At 37.8% G+C, this 18,815-nt stretch overlaps 1 protein-coding gene across 1 annotated transcript in view; it reads left to right on the forward strand.

The window, feature by feature from the left end:
- klhl2 (kelch-like family member 2) overlaps positions 1-17,545 on the forward strand; it is a 37,282-nt gene extending 19,737 nt beyond the window's left edge. The window contains exons 8-15 of the mRNA XM_030141350.1: positions 1,136-1,285; positions 1,389-1,506; positions 6,236-6,433; positions 6,551-6,652; positions 7,962-8,090; positions 13,486-13,626; positions 13,711-13,854; positions 16,042-17,545. Of these exons, the coding sequence (XP_029997210.1) occupies positions 1,136-1,285; positions 1,389-1,506; positions 6,236-6,433; positions 6,551-6,652; positions 7,962-8,090; positions 13,486-13,626; positions 13,711-13,854; positions 16,042-16,070 (1,011 nt within the window). The 3' untranslated portion in view covers positions 16,071-17,545. The remainder of the gene's footprint in view (positions 1-1,135; positions 1,286-1,388; positions 1,507-6,235; positions 6,434-6,550; positions 6,653-7,961; positions 8,091-13,485; positions 13,627-13,710; positions 13,855-16,041) is intronic.
- Positions 17,546-18,815: the final 1,270 nt, after the last annotated feature.

The following is an 18,815-nucleotide window of genomic DNA, read 5'->3' on the forward strand; positions in this document are numbered from 1 at the left end:
AATGATAAGCCTATCATCAAGCTCTGCAGAAGGCTGATAATGACCGTCAGATGTGCTGGAAGAGGGAAACTTTTAAAACATGCAGGATACTGGCCCTCAAGGACCAGGATCGGATACCCCTGTTTTGGGCATTCCATGTTTTCTTTTCTGTCTGGTTTAGTCACATGATACACACAGGAGTTAGTACTTGATTGCATAACCACTGTTTTGATGACTTTTGATGGTCTAATAATTTTTTCCATGACTGTATGTGCCAAGTTTGAAGTTAATTGAAACATGAAAAAAATTGATGTTTTTATAGATGTGTGAAATTTTGGCTATTATAAGTAAATGGAAAAAAAAAAATATTTAAAAATTCATTAAAAATTTGAACTTTGACCTACCTTTCCCATTTTCTTTTGTATTGTCCTCTATATGATGAACTGAGAGCCTCTTTGTTTAATGATATGTATATCCGAAATCCTGATCTGTTCTGGAGCACTGATGATGACAAGATGAAATGGTTGTTTAGTTCTAATGTATATAAATTAGCATTATTTGTTTGTAAATCCTGGAAAAAGTGGCAGACGTGTTTGTTTAAATAGGTCAGTATTTTGTTTTGTTCATATCTATTGTGCCTATTGTCTGGTGTTTGATTTTTGGTGTCTATTTTTGGTGTCTTATAAGCCTATGTAAGGGCTGGGCATGTTCTTTATACAAGACACAATAATAAAAACATTCATTCATTGTGATGACATCTATTCTGGATCACTGGTGATCTATAAACCCAATTTGGTATGAAGTCAACCAATAGTTTTGCTGCTAAAGTGTTAACAAACAAAGAAACAAACTGAACCAAAAACAATACCCCTTGCCTCCCCTTCGAGGGGTGGGGTAATAACATTACATTCACAACATCGATTTTTGACATTTCTGCATTGATCCGTAATCAGACATGTCTGCATTGCGATACATCGAAGAATTGATTTTTTTTTTCTGCTCCCCTAATAACTAGTGAACATTTATAAACCATGATAACCTTCTATTGTATCTGGTTCAGCTACTTCATACATCATTTCTCTGCGTCTGTGCTGCTCTGTAGGAACATAACACTGGGTAAATCCTGTTTCTTCTCTCACTCTTGTGCTTGTGTTAGCGGGTAGAGGAGGAGTCTCTGATTAAGAACAGCAGTGCGTGTAAAGACTACCTGATAGAGGCCATGAAGTATCACCTGCTACCAGCGGACCAGAGGGCTCTGATGAAGACTGCACGTACACGCATGAGGACTCCAGCCTGCTGCCCCAAGGTGAGAAAATAGAAGAAATGTTTCTCCTAGGAGACAAGCTCTTAATGAATGTACATTTTGTGCTTCTTTATTATAACTGTGCTGCGGTTTTGGTTGTGTGTAGGTGATGGTTGTGGTCGGAGGCCAGGCTCCAAAGGCCATCCGAAGTGTTGAATGTTACGACTTTGAGGAGCAGCGATGGTACCAAGTAGCAGAGCTTCCAACCAGGAGATGCAGAGCAGGTAGGAAATGATAAAAGAAATTTCAATTCAGCATCCAGTTCTTTGACATGATCCCAAATGAGATGATCTGACATCCTTAAATTCATGGTGTGTTTAAGTGGTTCCCATTTACTTGATTTTTTTTTCACCTCTGCATTATCTCATGAACAGTGGGAATCAAGCACATATTGTTTAGATGTGATCTGAACCCGGGTGTGTGAACAATTTAAAATACTTCTACAACGTATGGATGGGTGGATAGACGAATAGATAGTAGGGCTGCATGATATCGGAAAAAACTGACATGGCGATTTTTTTTTTTAACCCTACGATATATATTGCGATATGAAAAAAAAATCAGGAGGATATAATAGCAGTGTAGCACCAACATAAATGGTCAAACTAATTAGTTGTTTCCTCTTGTTGTGTCAACACAGAACACGTGTTTCAATATCATCCTTCTTGTAGCTGAAATAAAGACTAGCAGACACTGATTTTCTTTTTGGCACCAAGTCTTCATTTACGGTGACTTCCTCTTGTTCGTTGCTCATTTTTCAATATTGTTACCAGCGACTCACTCCAAAGTGATTAAGAATGATTGTGATTGGTGGATTGCTGCGTGCAGTGTGTGTCAGTTACCCTTGAAATTAGATGAGAACATGTTGAGTTCATTTGCCTCATACAGACCTGATCAAAATCTTAAGACCAGTTGAAAAATAGCTAGAATTTACCTTTTGCACATTTGGATCTTAATGAGGTTTTAAGTAGAGCTACAATATACAAAAGCAAGAAGGGGGAGTGAGACAAAAAGCACTTTGAAAAAGTAATTTATTGAAAACAACAAGTAAACTGAAATAGGCTGTTTATCAGCTGATCAAAAGTTTAAGACCGCAGACTATAAAAGCCAAAATCTGCTCCAAATTCTCATTTTCTGTCGGGCATTTACACGGTCATGCCCTCCTGATGGCTAAAGCTAAGAAGCTTTCTCTTCTTGAACGTGGTTGGATCGTCAAGCTGCATAAGCAAGGCCTCTGGCAACGTGCCGTTGCTGCTGAGGTTGGACGCAGTAAGACAGTCATTCTAAACTTTTTGACAGATCCTGAGCATTATGGAACAAAAAAGTCAAGTGGTAGACCCAAAAAAATTACACCTGCGCTGAGCCGGAGGATCCGATTGACTGTCCGTGAAGACACAGGGCGGTCCTCGACCCAAATTAAGGCCCTTACTGGTGCCGACTGCAGCGCACTAACCATCAGACGGCATCTGCGGGAAAAGGGTTTCAAAAACAAAGAACGAATTCAAAGACCTCGTCTCCTACAACGCCACAAAACTGCCCGTTTAGACTTTGCCAGGGAGCATCAAACATGGGACATTGAAAGGTGGAAAAAAGTTTTATTCTCTGATGAGAAAAAATGTAACCTTGACGGTCCAGATGGCTTCCAACGTTACCAGCATGACAAGGAGATCCCACCTGAGATGTTTTCTACCCGGCACAGTGGAGGGGGGTCCATCATGATCTGGGGTGCTTTTTCATTCAGTGGAACACTGGAGCTTCAGGTGGTGCAGGGTGGTCAAACGGCGGCTGGTTACGTGCAGATGTTACAGCGGGCATCCCTCATGACTGAGGGCCCTCGTCTGTGTGGTAACAGCTGGGTTTAAAAACAGGACAACGCTGCAGTTCACAATGCTCGCTTGACAAAGGACTTGTTCAGGGAGAATAACATCACTCTTTTGGAACATCCCGCATGTTCCCCTGATTTAAATCCCATAGAGAACATTTGGGGATGGATGGCAAGGGAAGTTTATAAAAATGGCCATCAGTTCCAGACAGCTGATGCCCTTCGTGAAGCCATCTTCACCACTTGGAGCAATGTTCCCACCAGCCTCCTGGAAACACTCGCATCAAGCATGCCCAAACGAATTTTTGACGTGATTAACAAGAACGGTGGAGCTACTCATTACTGAGTCCTACTGAGAACATTTTTTGTTCTGGTTTGGAGAGTTTTTTGTAATTTTTTGAGCGATGGTCTTAAACTTTTGATCAGCTGATAAACAGCCTATTTCAGTTTACTTGTTTTCAATAAATTACTTTTTCAAAGTGCTTTTTGTCTCACTCCCCCTTCTTGCGTTTGTATATTGTAGCTCTACTTAAAACCTCATTAAGATCCAAATGTGCAAAAGGTAAATTCTAGCTATTTTTCAACTGGTCTTAAGATTTTGATCAGGTCTGTATGTTGCAGGACCTGTGATGTGACTATTGCGCACATGTACATCGCGATGTCAATGCTTAAATGATATATTGTGCAGCTCGGATAGATAGATGGATAGATGGATAGATGGATAGATAGATAGATAGATAGATAGATAGATAGATAGATAGATAGATAGATAGATAGATAGATAGATAGATAGATAGATAGATAGATAGATAGATAGATGGATGGATGGACAACTTTATTTCACAATGAGCAATTTAGTTAACAGTCTCCAACTGCTACAATAAAAATGACAAAAACTACATAAAATAGGGTTAGAAATGCTGAAAGAGTTCAGCTTCTGCAGCAGGTGGAGTTTCTTTGTACCTCTTTTGAGCAGTGACTCAGTGTTTTTGTTGAATCTGAGCTGAGAATCAAATATTCAACAATGCTTCTGTTCTGTACTTCCTCTCTGTTCTTAGAGGGACCATGCCCTGAATCACTTATAAGCAACTACAGTCTGCTGAAATATTGATACATTTAATTAAAAAAAATCAATTTGTTCTATGAAAACACAGAAAGAAGATCTGTCAGTGTTACATCTGCACAGGTTGAAATTATACAGCATTTGGAATATTGACAAATAATGATATATTTAATAATACCTATTAATGTTGTATCTTTGACAACATGCATTGACATTTATGCTTAAACGGATCATTGTTTCTTTCCAATAGTTCTCTTTTCACTGCTCTAACTCAAGTGATTAAATACTAAACACCTAGTAAATAGCTTGACCATGTGATATTTCCACGCCCTGTGAGTTGATGAGGATTATAGGACTACATTAGAACATTGACCAGTGCACATTGGATTATGGGAGACTAAAAGGCTACAGGGGATTAATTGGTTCTATGTGCTGAGTTCAGGCAAAAGAAGGCTATTTTTTTTTTTTTTTTTTTTTGATGAATGAAAGTGGGACATCCTTAGCGCCCTCCTTTTTATGTATTTTGGTAAAGAGGTACAGACTGTAGCCTGTCCCTAAACCAGGACACTGTTACAGATAGTGGTACTTTCTGAGTTTCTTTTGCAGTGAAAGTTAACTCCCAGGGCAAATCTGTAAGTGTGTAAGGCTATATGTTTTCTTTATTGTACAGATTTGGAACATTTGTAGGTCAGTTTATCTTGAACAGTATCACGTATTGACCATGCCCCCTGGTGGCTTCTGTTTTTGGTCACCAGAGACAGAGAAACATACCTTTGTTATATCAGTTTGCATCCTGCCCTGCAAAAAACAAATACATAATAAAATAAAACAGATACATTTTTAAATTTCGAAACATGCAGTACTGAATGTTGTAAGATATTTGTTTAAAAGTCTAAAAGGGCTTACTGGTATTTTCTTGAATAAAATATGCAGGATTTTTAAATGTAATAGAGTCAAGTGTAATTTTTCCTGATTTGTAGTGCAGTTTTTTTGCACTGAACACTTGAGTCATTCTTTCTGCTTTTCAGACACCAAGTTGAAGTTTTAGAAAATCTTTAAATCGAAATGGATGAAAACTTAAAAACAGGTTGAAAACGTATTGCACTGCCATTTATTTAGCCTTTTTAAGATTTATTTAGTTAAGTTAAAGAAATAAAAAAACAGTGCCTTAAGTTTAAAATTATTTAGAAGTATTGAATTCAGATGGTAGATATGTTTTTGTTGTTTTTTTATTTTATTATGGTGTGAATGCTCGATGCTGTACACATTTAAGTTGATGTTAGCAGTGTATTAGGTGAAAAGATAATAAAAAATATAAAATTCTACTTCTTACTTTCAAGGCCATAAACCACCTTGCCCCTCAGTACCTCAGGAACCTCCTCAACATTAACATTCCCACCCGCAGTCTCAGGTCATCTTCATTTGTCCAACTCACCCTCCCACCTGCCCGCTTACCATGGGGTCCAGAGCTTTCAGCCGCTCAGCCCCCCGCCTCTGGAATGCCCTCCCAGAACACATAAAAAAAACTGTGATTCTATTACCACTTTCAAATCCCAGCCTAAGACTTATTTATTCAGACAGGCCTACTCAATTCCATAATTTCACTTTTATCTACTGCCATTTTATGTACTTATGTGTTTTATATATGTATATATATATATGTAATTTTAATTGTGCTTTATTTATTTTTAACAACTTTGTACGGTGACCTTGAGTGTCCTGAAAGGCGCCTATAAATAAAATGTATTATTATTGTTATTATTATTATTAAAAGGATAGACAAAAAAATAAGTTTTTGCTTCTAGCCTATTCCTGTTTTGGTTTTTATGTTTATTACGATTAATGTACTTAGTGCAATGATTGATGTAAAACCTAAATAAATTCATTCATTCATATTGAATAGAAATCTAGGTTTTAAGTAAAAAATGCAGTGTTGGTAAAATAGGAAAAAAAAAAAAATCATACAAAACACAATAAGTAAGTGGTATTGTAATGTGTCCTTTCTTGGGTGCTCAGCCTCAGTGTATATTTGTGTTTCTCTTTGTGTTTACTGTGTTGGTGTCTGTAGGTGTTGTGTACGTGGCTGGGTGTGTGTATGCAGTCGGTGGCTTCAATGGTTCTTTGCGAGTTCGGACGGTTGATTGTTACGACCCAATGATCGACCGCTGGACCAGCGTGAGCAGCATGCAGGACCGTCGGTCAACGCTCGGGGCCTCTGTGCTTAACGGACTCCTGTACGCCGTAGGAGGCTTCGATGGTAGCACAGGTGATGTGTTAATGTGTTAACGTCTGAGATGTTCACATGGGACATTATTTTCTTACAAGTTGTAGTTAAAATAAATGTGTTGGACTTGATTTTTTTTTTTTGTGTGTTTGTCTGCAGGTTTGTCGACAGTCGAGGCGTACAATTCAAAGACAGATGAGTGGTTCCATGTTTTACCCATGAGCACCCGACGTAGCAGTGTGGGAGTGGGCGTTGTCAATGGTGAGTACAATTCCCAGTTAACAAGCAGAAACTAGAAACACATTCAGAGGGCTGACAAAAAAAACCTGAAATACCTCAGAATATCACACTGTTAAGGAAGAGGATTAGGGACACTGGAAAAAAAAGAAAAGGTTCAATATTTTATTATTATTATGATGATGATGATGATGATGACAAAAAACTGAGAATTCTGACTTTTTTCTCATAATAATAATAAAAAAAAATATTGGCCCTTAATTTTTTTTTCCCCAGTGACCCTAACCCTCTTCTGTACACTGTAGTCCTGAGAACAGAGAAAAACTATATCACTCTTTAATGCAGTTGTGTGTATATTTATTTTGCTGCTTAAATAGCATTAATCGAAATATGCTTTAAAAGATTTATTCTAAATAAATCACAGTAACTCTTAAAATTCTTAAATGTTTCAGATTCATAATTTTTTAACTGGAGTGACTTCTTTTTCTTCTATTTTATCAGAGGATGTTTAGACAATAATGATGCTGCAAAACATTTTTCACTTATGTTGGTCAAAGTTGTCTTGGTATCGAGTGTCAGCACATTCATCCCTGAAGTGAATAATCTGGATGGTGTCAGACGATGATTGTTACAGGACTCAAGGACAGGACAGGAAAAAATCTGCACATCCATACAGCTCCTGTACTAGGCTTTATTTCAGCTTTGACATTTAGAACATCATTGCCCTTCTTTGATGTTCTAGAGAAGCAAGAAGCCACGTTAAATACCCAGAATCCCTCTGCATCAGTCCTGTCATCAATTGTCTGACAAGTGTATGTACATAATTTACAGAATGATTTGGGGAAAAAAAAAAAAAAAAGAGTATCAACATTATGTACAAAACACATATTTTTAGGGAATGAGGTCCTAGCATATTATTGTTAGTCATAACATGTTAGTCATATTGTATAACCTTCAAAATGTACCTTTATACAAGTATACAAAATAGAATTGAAATGTCTCAAATTTTGGAAAATGTATTTATGACAGTACTACTAGGCCATAAAACTGTATTTTTCTTCACTGTTAAATTGTGAAAGTTTTCTTCCTATTACTACTTATTTTAGCCATTGAAGAACAAATTATTGATCATCAACCCTGATATGTGAGGGAATTATGACATTGTGAGGGAGGGAAGGAAGGAAGGAAGGAATGAAGGATCAGAAATGGAGAGGATCCTCAGAAAAACAGACTGAAAAATTAAAGGAGTTGTTAAAAATACTGCAAAATTGAGTATGAATCTTCTGTATTCTGCCTGATCTTGAGTTACAGATTGATTCTGTACATTTCTTAGGGATCTTGTATGCAGTTGGAGGTTATGATGGAGCAACGAGGCAATGTCTGAGCACAGTAGAAGCTTACAACCCAAAAAGCAACACATGGAGCTACATCGCCGAGATGGGCACGAGACGAAGTGGAGCAGGTTAGTGTACATTCATTAAATATAATATGTACCACTTCTACTCTAAATTATCTAGAAACTGTGCTACGAGGTATGTCAGAAAAGTTCCAGGACTGGTGTCACAAAAGAGATATTTCAAATCCAAACTACAAGTTTTCCCCTTCAAAGTAATCACCCTGGAGTATATACCTGTGATCTCGGCTCTCTGCAGCCATTGAACTTTTTTCCACATGCGTTTATAACTGACTGCTGAAGGATGACCAGAAGGATCGATGCATGCAAGTGTGTCAGGACATCCTCAACCATCTCGAAACCGAACCAGACTTGCAAGGGAGAGTCATCACCGGTGATGAGTCATGGATCTTCAAGTACAACCTTGAGACCAAACACCAGAGCCTTCAGTGGAAGAGTCAGATGTTGCCAAGGCTGAAGAAAGCAAGACAGTCGAAGTCCAAAGACAGTCGCGTTGATCACATTCTTCAATGTGAGGGGCATTGTCCACCACTTCTTGCCACAGAGCCAGACGACCAACCAGCACGTCTACAAAGAGATCCTGCGGCGGCTGCTTCGTTCAGTGTGCGAGAGGAGGTGAGAATTGTGCCAAGACAGCTCATGGCTGCTTCACCATGACAACGCTCCTGCTCACAATGCCCTGAGCATCTGACAGTTCCTGGCTGAGAAGAACATCACTGTGCTGGAGCTACCTCCCTTCTCACCTGACCTGGCTCCATGGGATTTTTTTTCTGAAGCTGAAGAGGGTCATCAAGGGGACCCGTTTTGAAGACGTGGACGACATGAAGATGGCCGTGACGATGGAGCTGTGGAGGATCTCAGAAGAATCCTTCCAGGATTGCATGGAGGTGTGGCACAGAAGCAGTGGTGGAGAATCCCAGCTCCATAAAGTAAAAGTCCTGCCATGTATTGGTTCTACGTGTTCACTTAACACAGGTGATTCCACTAATTATCCCATCTACCTGGATGAGGAGTTGTGCTCATCAAAATGGGCTGGTGCAGTGAATGGTTGGAACAAATACATGGCAGGATTTTTACTTTATGGAGCTGGGATTCTCCACCACTGGGTTTCAGTGGCTGTCACATGTAAGACAGCACCTTCTTTGTTGTTTTATGTGAATTTAAGTAAAGTAAAGTAACTAAGTAAAGTAAAGTAAATTTTATTTATAGAGCACTTTTCACAGACAGAGTCACAAAGTGCTTTATCAATTCAAATCAGAATCAAATTAAGTTTACAGAGACCCAACAGAATCCTTCAGGGGCAAACACTTGTGATTGGTGACAGTGGCGAGGAAAAACTTCCCTTTAACAGCAGAAACCTCGAGCAGACCCAGACTCCTGAAGGATGGCTGTCTGCCTTGACCAGTTGGGGTTAAAGAGAGAGAGAGAGAGTAAAGGAGGAGAAAAGAGAGAGCGATAGAGATATAGAGAGACTGGGGGGGGGATGACACATGGAGTACGTTATGATGAATACATAGAGTGTAATCAGTCTGTGGTGGTCCTGGGTCAGGTGGGAGACTAAAAAGCCTTTTTGAACAGGAGGGTTTTGAGGTGTTTCTTAAAGCTCTCTACAGAGTCCATGGACCGTAGGTGTAGAGGCAGGTCATTCCATAGACGTGGTGCCACAGCTTTAAAAGACCTGTCACCGCGTGTGCTAAAACAGGTCCGTGGAACCATCAGCAGGTACTGTCCTGAAGACCTCAAGCTACAAGTTGAGCTGTAGGGCTGGATCAGGGAAGCAATGTATGCAGGGGCCTGGCCATGTAGGGCCCGGAAAGTTAGCACAAGAATTTTGAAATGAAGACGATATAGAACAGGGAGCCAGTGGAGAGATTTAAGGATGGGAGTGATGTGGGTTCTCCTGTTTGTGCGGGTCAGGAGCCTGGCAGCAGAGTTCTGGACAAACTGTAGACGGGCCAGCTCCTTCTGTTTAAGCATGTGAACAGGCTGTTGCAGTAGTCTAAGCGAGAAGATACGAAAGCGTGAACGATCATCTCGAGCTCATTTGTGGACACCATAGATCTGAGTTTGGAGATGTTGCGTAGGTGGAAGAAACAGTTTTTGACTAGGTGTTTGGAGTAGAATTCTAAAGACATGTCCTGGTCAAAGATGACACCCAGATTCCTCAGTTTGGTCTTTACCGAGGAACTCAGGTCTCCAAGGTGATGTTTGATCCCTGGGATTGCACTATCCGGGGCAATGATGAGGGTCTCAGTTTTGCTGGAGTTCAGCTGGAGGCTGTTCTCATTTAGCCACTGCTTCAGCTCTGACAAGCAGTTGATTAAGGAACTCAGTTTGTGGGGCTCAGAGGAGCTAAAGGAGCAGTATATCTGGATGTCATCCGCGAATAGATGATAGGAGACATCACTATACTGTTGGATAATGTGGCCAAGTGGGAGGACATAGAGTAAGAATAGGACTGGTCCCAGGACAGAGCCTTGGGGCACACCACACAGTAGATCCGCTGAGTCAGATTGGAAGTTGTTTATTGACACAGTGAAGCTTCTGCCGGTCAGGTAAGAGGAGAACCAGTCTAGCACAGGACCTGACATCCCTACCAGGTCCCTCAGTCTCTCAATCATTATGGTATGGTCCACTGTGTCAAAGGCCGAGGAGAGATCTAGCAGGACCAAGACCGTGGATTTCCCGGAGTCAGCCGCCATCAGGATGTCACTAGACACTTTTAATAGTGCGGTTTCTGTTGAGTGGCGTTGTCTAAACCCAGACTGAAAAGTGTCATAGATCTGGTGTGTCTCCAGAAAAGCTGTAACTTGTTTAGACACTGCTTTCTCAAGGATTTTGGCCAATAGGGGGAGCTTTGAAATGGGCCTGTAGCTTTTGAAGTCTGTGGGGTCCAGTGTGGTTTTCTTTAGTTTAGGTTCTATGATGGCCTGTTTGAAGGAGCTGGGAAACAAACCAGTTGTGAGCGACAGGTTAAAAAACTTTATGACCCATGGTCCAATAGTGTCAAAGACACCGACAAGGAGCTTATGGGGGAGGATGTCTGCAGAGTTGGAAGAGGGTTTCGTTTTGGATAAAAGTGCTGAGATGTCCTCCAGTGTCACAGGGTCGAAAGAGGACCAGGTTTGCAGAGGGGGATCAGATAGGGTCAGACGGCCAGAGGGTGGTGGGATATTGTGTTTAATATCCCTGATCTTGTCTGTGAAGAAGTTTAGGAAGTCATTGCTGTCAGCTTTACAGAGCACAGGGGCAGCAGGGACAGCAGGGGACACAATGGACTGGATTGTGTCAAAGATTACTTTGGGGTTTTTCTTGTTTGTGGCTATAAGTTTGTGGAAGTAGCTGGATCTTGCCTCCTTAATCATTTTATTTAATGAGGTTATGAGATCTTTAAGATGTAACCTGTGTATTTCCAACTGGGTTGATTTCCAAAGACGCTCAGTTTTGCGACAAGTTCTCCTTAGGTTTAAGATGTTTTCATTTATCCAGGGACAAGACCACTTACGAGTGACATTAGTTTTCACGGGAGCCAAATACAAATTTAAGATCAACTTATTTCTGGTAGTATTTGAATATGCACTTTTTTGGCTAATCATAATCAGGAATAAAACAACCCCCATTAAGTCATAAATAACCAGCGGTGGAGAATCCCAGCTCCATAAAATAAAAGTCCTGCCATGTATTTGTTCAAACCATTCACTGAACCAGCCCATTTTGATGAGCACAACCCCTCATCCAGGTAGATGGGATAATTAGTGGAATCACCTGTGTTAAGTGAACAGGTAGAATCAATACCTGGCCGGACTTTTACTTTATGGAGCAGGGATTTTCCACCACTGCACAGAAGGCTAGGAAAGTGCGTTAGACTCCAGGGGGATTACTTCAAAGGGGAAAAGTTGTAGTTTGTAGTTTGGATTTAAACTTTTGGGGGTTTTTTTTAATGCTAATTTGTACTCTGTGCAGCATTTTGGAGACTTTGTGTTGGTAGAATGTGCTATACAAATAAAAGTGGATTGGATCGGATATATCTTTTGCAACACCAGTCGTGGAACTTTCCTGACACACGTTGAATGTATTTGATTACCTCCGCCAAGGAGGTTATGTTTTTGCCAGGGTTTGTTTGTTTGTTTGTTTGTTTGTCTGTCCGTTAGTGTGCAACATAACTCAAAAAGTTATGGACAGATTTGGATGAAATTTTCAGGGTTTGTTGGAAATGGGATAAGGAAGAAATTATTAAATTTTGGTGGTGATCGGGGGTGGGGGGGCCCACGGGGGGGGGGGCACTGATCAGCCTTGGCGGAGGTCTGCGCTCTCCGAGTGCTTCTAGTTGTGTACTTGTTTTCATCGGCGTTCATATTCAGAGATATCAGTCAGTGTTATTTGGATGACTGTCAAATGGCATCATATCCTTTGTACAGAGAAATGTAATACTTAGTAACTTCAACACAACAGTATGATATCAACACTGGATAGATGGACACACCCTCCAAAGCTGGACACATAATTACACTGATTCACAAATGAATCTTGTGTTTTTTGTGTGGTTTGTTGACATTCATTAATAGCTTTCTCTTTCAACTTTCATTATAATAGTCTGTACATAGGTTTTTATGGCTGTTTTTTTCTTGTGCTTAATCCTGACTTTTTTAGTGTCTCACTTCTGCTCCTGTACAACACTAGCTACTGTTAGTGTAGAAATGAAGTTAAGTGATGACAAAACCCTGAAGTAAAATCAGGGAAACTCCGTAATGGTACAAGATTCAAGGTACTTTATTTTCCTCTAGGGTCAAATTATTGTGCAGCCAGCAGTACACATATCAAAAACAAATGACAGATACAAAACAAAAACGTGAATCACACACCGAAAACATAAATCATACACCGAAAATATAAATCACACACCAAAAATATAAATCACACAAAAAATATAAATCACACACCAAAAACATAAATCACACCGTAGTCCGTAGTCATTAGCCAGACATGATGTCCAGAGTTGGTCTTTGGATTGATTTGCCATTTAAACATTTTTTTTAATTTAACCATTATTTAACCAGGAAATATCCCATTGAGAAGAACCTCTTTTACAAAGGAGTCCTGGCTAAGATAGGCAGCAGCAAATACAACCCACAGTTACAAGATTACAGTTAAAACACATATGACAGACACATTCAGCAATGAACAGTTAGTGAAAATAACATTTACAAGCAGATTAAGATAAACAAGTGCGAGTTATGGAGTCGGCCTCAAGAACTCTCAGTTTGGACTTCAAATCACTCAAAGAAATTAACCCAGTTTCCAGTCTTTCTATAGCTGATTCCATGCATAAAGTGCAGAGTAAACAAAAGCTCTTTGACCCACCTCTATATGAGCGAATGGAACAAAAAAGCAGTATGTGATCATTTGTGCAGAGAGAATAGTCACGTGACCATGTCGTCCCCAGGTGTGGGCGTGTTAAAAGGTTTACTGTACGCGGTGGGGGGACACGACGGCCCGTTGGTAAGGAAGAGCTGTGAAGTTTACGATCCGGCCTCCAACAGCTGGCGGCAGGTAGCTGACATGAACATGTGTCGACGCAACGCAGGTGAGGTGGACGACCCGTGGACGACCCACTGTGTGACGTCTCTGTCTGCAGGTCTTCTTTATGTCTTCATTATCTTGTTTTCAGGTGTTTGTTCTGTAAATAACGTACTATATGTGGTGGGAGGAGATGACGGCAGTTGCAATTTAGCTTCTGTGGAGTTTTACAATCCCAACTCAGACAAGTGGACACTACTACCAACTTGCATGAGCACAGGACGCAGTTATGCAGGTGTGTATTTGTCCACAACTTCACTTTCTGTGTTACTACATTGGCATGCCACCCCAAAATGAATAAGATTAATTCACTAATGTTGTATTACTGCATTGTGGAGAGTTTAGGCAGCCCCCATTTATCATTTATTGTTTTTTTTTACCTTATATTTAACCAAAGTCCCATTGTTTTACATCTAAAAAATCCAGCAGTGGATATAATATATTCTAATATATAATATGTAATATATTCTAATCATATGTAGGGAAAAAAACTGACATTTCAATGCATATGTGTTTTTTCAGAATATACACTGTCATGTGAGTGAATGAATTTATTTTAGTTTGTACATCAATCATTCCACTCAGTACATCAATAATAATAAACATAAAAACCAAAAATGGAATAGGCTAGAAGCAAAAGCTTATTTTTTTGCCTATCCTTTTCACCTAATACACGGCTTACATCAACTTAAATGTGTACAGCATCGAGCATTCACATCATAAAAAAAAATCAGCAACAAAAACATATCTACCATCTCAATTCAATATTCCTAAATTTTAAACTTAAGGACTTAAGGCACTTTTTTTTTTTTTTAACTTCACTCTAAGAGTACAAAACAAAAGAGAATTTTTAGAATTACTAAAGTGGTTTTGTAAAAGAATAATACAAAAAACTTACATACTGCAACTTAATATTAATGCTACAACTGATTTTAATGCATCAAATGTACAATATATTCTACTCATATAATTTTGGGAGAAAATCCGGTTGTTAAATTCACAGGTGATTCATCATGAAGACAAAGTAGCTGTTTTTGGTCATCATCATCCTTTCTGTAGCCAAAAATAATTCTATACACCTGGCATTGCTTATCTTTTTGCTTCCAGTATTCCATTTTGATGTTTTCCCCATGTTCCTCACACGTTTGTGTTGTTGCTGAATAGTAGCAATTTGTTGATAAACCGATCAAGAGTGATAGAGACTGACGTTTTGCTGTAGGTGCAGAATCTGCATGTTGCACACTAGCAGTAAATTGTGTTTTCTCTCACAGCTAGTCTAACTTACATTAAGTATTTTTTGTTTATGTATATATATATATATATATGTATATATATATATATATATATGTATATATGTATATATGTATATATATATATATAATATATATATATATATATATATGTATATATATATATATATATATGTATATATATATGTATATATGTATATATGTATATATATATATGTATATATATATGTATATATGTATATATGTATATATATATATGTATATATATACATATATATATATATATATATATACATATATATATATATACATACATGTATATATATGTATTGTTATAATATGTAATATATAGATGTATAAGATATGTATATATATGTAGATAATATGTATATAATATATATATATATATTATATATATATATATATATATCTATATATAGATTAATGTATATGTATATATAATAATATTATATATATATATATATGTATATAATATATATATATATATTATATATATATATATATATATATATGTATATTGCGGGTGTTATATATATTATATATATATAGATACATATACAATATATATTATATATATTATATATATTATATGTGTATATATATATATATATATATAGATAATATATATATATGTATATATATATATATATATATATATGTATATATATATATATATATATGCAATCTTTCAATCAGTCAACTATATCAGTCATAGACTCTACATAAGTCCCTTGCTGCAGATGGCACATTGTGACGAATATTTGGATCATGCAACATGGTGGCCCTGCTGGTTCTTTGTGGTTTACTGTTTTCTTTTGTTAGCTGTTTTAATGACAGGCTTCACTTCTCCACATGCAAATCTCCCACAGCACTATTTCGTAAAAGAAAACTTATTGGACCCTAACCTTTGTGCTGCCCGAAAACCAGCAAAATGAAACCAAATAAGAGTTTTTTTTTTCTCTCATTCTCAAATGATCATCAACCAGACTTTTCTAATAAGTAATAAAGTGTAGAAATAGATCTAGTGAAAAAGTTATTGCATGGTATTTCACTTGTTTTTCTTTACAGTGATGACACTGTGATGATTGTGAAGATTATCTTTTGCAGCTCTAATCCTTATCTCCTGTTTTTTTGTTGTTTTTTTTCTGCAGGTGTGACTGTGATCGACAAGCCCTTATGACTGCTCTTGAGTCCTGACGCTTATTCGGAGCAGTATGAATGCTCCTACTGAATACTGATCTTGGATCTGTCTATGATGCCAATGATTCAATGTTGGGCAGCATTAGCACAACGGGCACTGACGAAGATGAAGAAAAGGACAAGATTGTTGTTGATGATGAAGATTTTTGCACTTACTGAAGGGAGGAGTTGAAACAAACGGGGCGACTGAACCCGTGTTTTAATCCTCCTGGCAGGACTGCAGAGGCGACAGGGCAAACCAGTTTTCAGCACCACTGTAGTGCCATTGAAATGCTACTGATATGAAGCTACTATAACTGCAAAGTTACTGTAACATTAGTAATGTTATCAACTCTGAGGAGGACCACTGACCTATGGGAGAGGAAGGCAGAGAAGGACCATATCGGGACTAAATCCTTTGTTTCTCCTTTCGTTTTCTATTAACCTGAATGTGTGTGTGTCTGTGTGTGTGCTTGCATATAAAGGTGCTCATTGCTTGCACATGTGAGCATGTGTGTTTGTGTGCTCTGTGCATCTGAGTCTCAGTGTGGTGACGCCTGGTCTGACGCCGCATGAACGCACTCTGTCTGACCTCTGACCTTTACAGTGTTGCAGTGTGGCTGTTCAAGAGTGCCTGAATGTCAAATTACTCCCTACTTCCTACTCTTTTATCTTTGTTATGCCTCTAGTACTGTTAGCGGACAGAGTGCAGCCGGACTCTGCCGTTGTTCTGGGATAAAGACGTACCTTTTGAGAAGTGACTGTAGAACAGAGTGGCATTTGCCTGCATGATTCAGACAATGAGAAACAGTTTCGGAGGATGATTACGTATGTGTATGCGGGGAAAAAAGCAGACTCTTGCTGGACTATTAACTCTTCTGGTTAAGGAGAAGCTTCATTTGCCAAATGCAGTGACAGAAAGAGGGAGATGCTGTTTGAGATGAAAACAGCGTCGTGCATCAGTGCTTCACTGTCACCTGGCAGCCAATTCTGCTGTGGTTGTGACCACTAACGATAAAGACAGCCTGAACTTGATGCATGGTCCCGAGTCCTGACTCTAACCTCTTATCCTGAAACAGTACCCTGTTGTCTCTTGGTGTAGCAACCCTGTTAACTACTGCACACCCTGACATACTATGAATGTGCCAATTTTAATATGTCTCTTTATTTCCAACTGTCTCTCTTTATGACATTACTAATGTGTTTTCTCCTTCTGCAAAGTGACCAAACCTACTGTTTTTCTTTTTCTCCAGTCTCTTTCTTTTCCCTTTCCTCCTATATTGAAAATTGCTATAGTAACTGGTATCGCTGTTTCTCGTCAGTGTATTGAGGAATGTCATGTAGGCTAATGACTATGAAACGTTTCATTACTTGTTTTATATTATCATTAATAAATATGCTTCTTGTATTTAAAGCTGTGAAATGATATACTCTGTTTTTAAAACTTTGCCAAATCAGTAAAATGATGAAATGGAATGAGCTGTGTGTGATATTTTAATACTTTTTTTCCCCCAATTATCTTTTTTTTTTTTCCTATACATAAATGTTTACCTTCAAGTATATATTCATCTTTACACAGTTATCCTAATGAATAAAAATATAGGCTTTTGTTCATATAGATTTATATTTTGTTTAGATTTGATACAGGTCTATAGCTCTATTTAGTTATTTTTTTTTTACTTAATATCTGTAGTTATTAGTTACCAGACAGATATGTGATGAAACCCCTACAGACGACTACATTTTCTTTATGATATATATGTTTCAATTAGTCCTGTTGCCTTAATTATCATCTGGTTACCGTATTATGATGATTGGCAAATTATCAAGATTTTTTTCACATAATGGGGATAATTGTCAAATAAATGTTGGTGAAACTAGCAAAATATATACAAGTATTTTATCTTTAACACTGATAAACATCTAATATTGTTTTCTGTCACCTGATGGACACTGCTTTGATTCATTTTGTTGCGTTTGATTCTTCTGTTGTTAATTCAGTGTAGAACTAGCTCTGCAGTGGTTTATTTTGATTTTTTTTTTTTTTTTTTCCAATTTTACAGCAATAGGTTTTGTATACTTAAGCTATACCTGCGGAATTTGCTTCTTAAATTATAACTTTTTCTAGGCCTAAAGTGTAGTTTATTTTAATTTTGCATCTTAATGGAATATTTCATTCATGGGCCTTGTGTATTTAAAGACTACAGAAGAGGATTAGGGTGACTGAAAAAAAAAGGTCCAATATTTTTTTATTATTATTATTCTGAGAAAAAAGTCAGAATTATGACTTTTCTGAGAATTATGACTTTTTTCTCTCAGAATAATAATTAAAAAAAAAAAAAAAAATTGGACCTTTTTTTTCAGTGGCTCTAATCCTCTTCTGTAAAAGACATTTCATATCTGTCAGTTTATAATTTTTATTTACAAAAGACAAACTGGAATATGATTCATTTCATATACATCAAAATTCTCAGTGACAAATTGCCTCCGTCTTCAAAATCAATTAAACTATTTGGGTATTGACTATTGAATTACTGACATGAACTGAAGTGGTGGAAAAAAGTTAAGAATGTAGACATAATATTGTTAATCACATCTCTGCAACTCAACCTGTTAAAATGGAAACTGAGGACAAGTCATAACCAACCAAACTTTTTAAATAGTTACTCAAGAACACAACTGTTATGTCATGATATAGACAAACTAGATTTGTCATTATAACCCTGAAATAATTATCTCTAAAGTG

Source organism: Sphaeramia orbicularis, chromosome 1 (genome assembly GCF_902148855.1).
Source record: "Sphaeramia orbicularis chromosome 1, fSphaOr1.1, whole genome shotgun sequence".
Lineage (NCBI taxonomy): Eukaryota > Metazoa > Chordata > Actinopteri > Kurtiformes > Apogonidae > Sphaeramia > Sphaeramia orbicularis.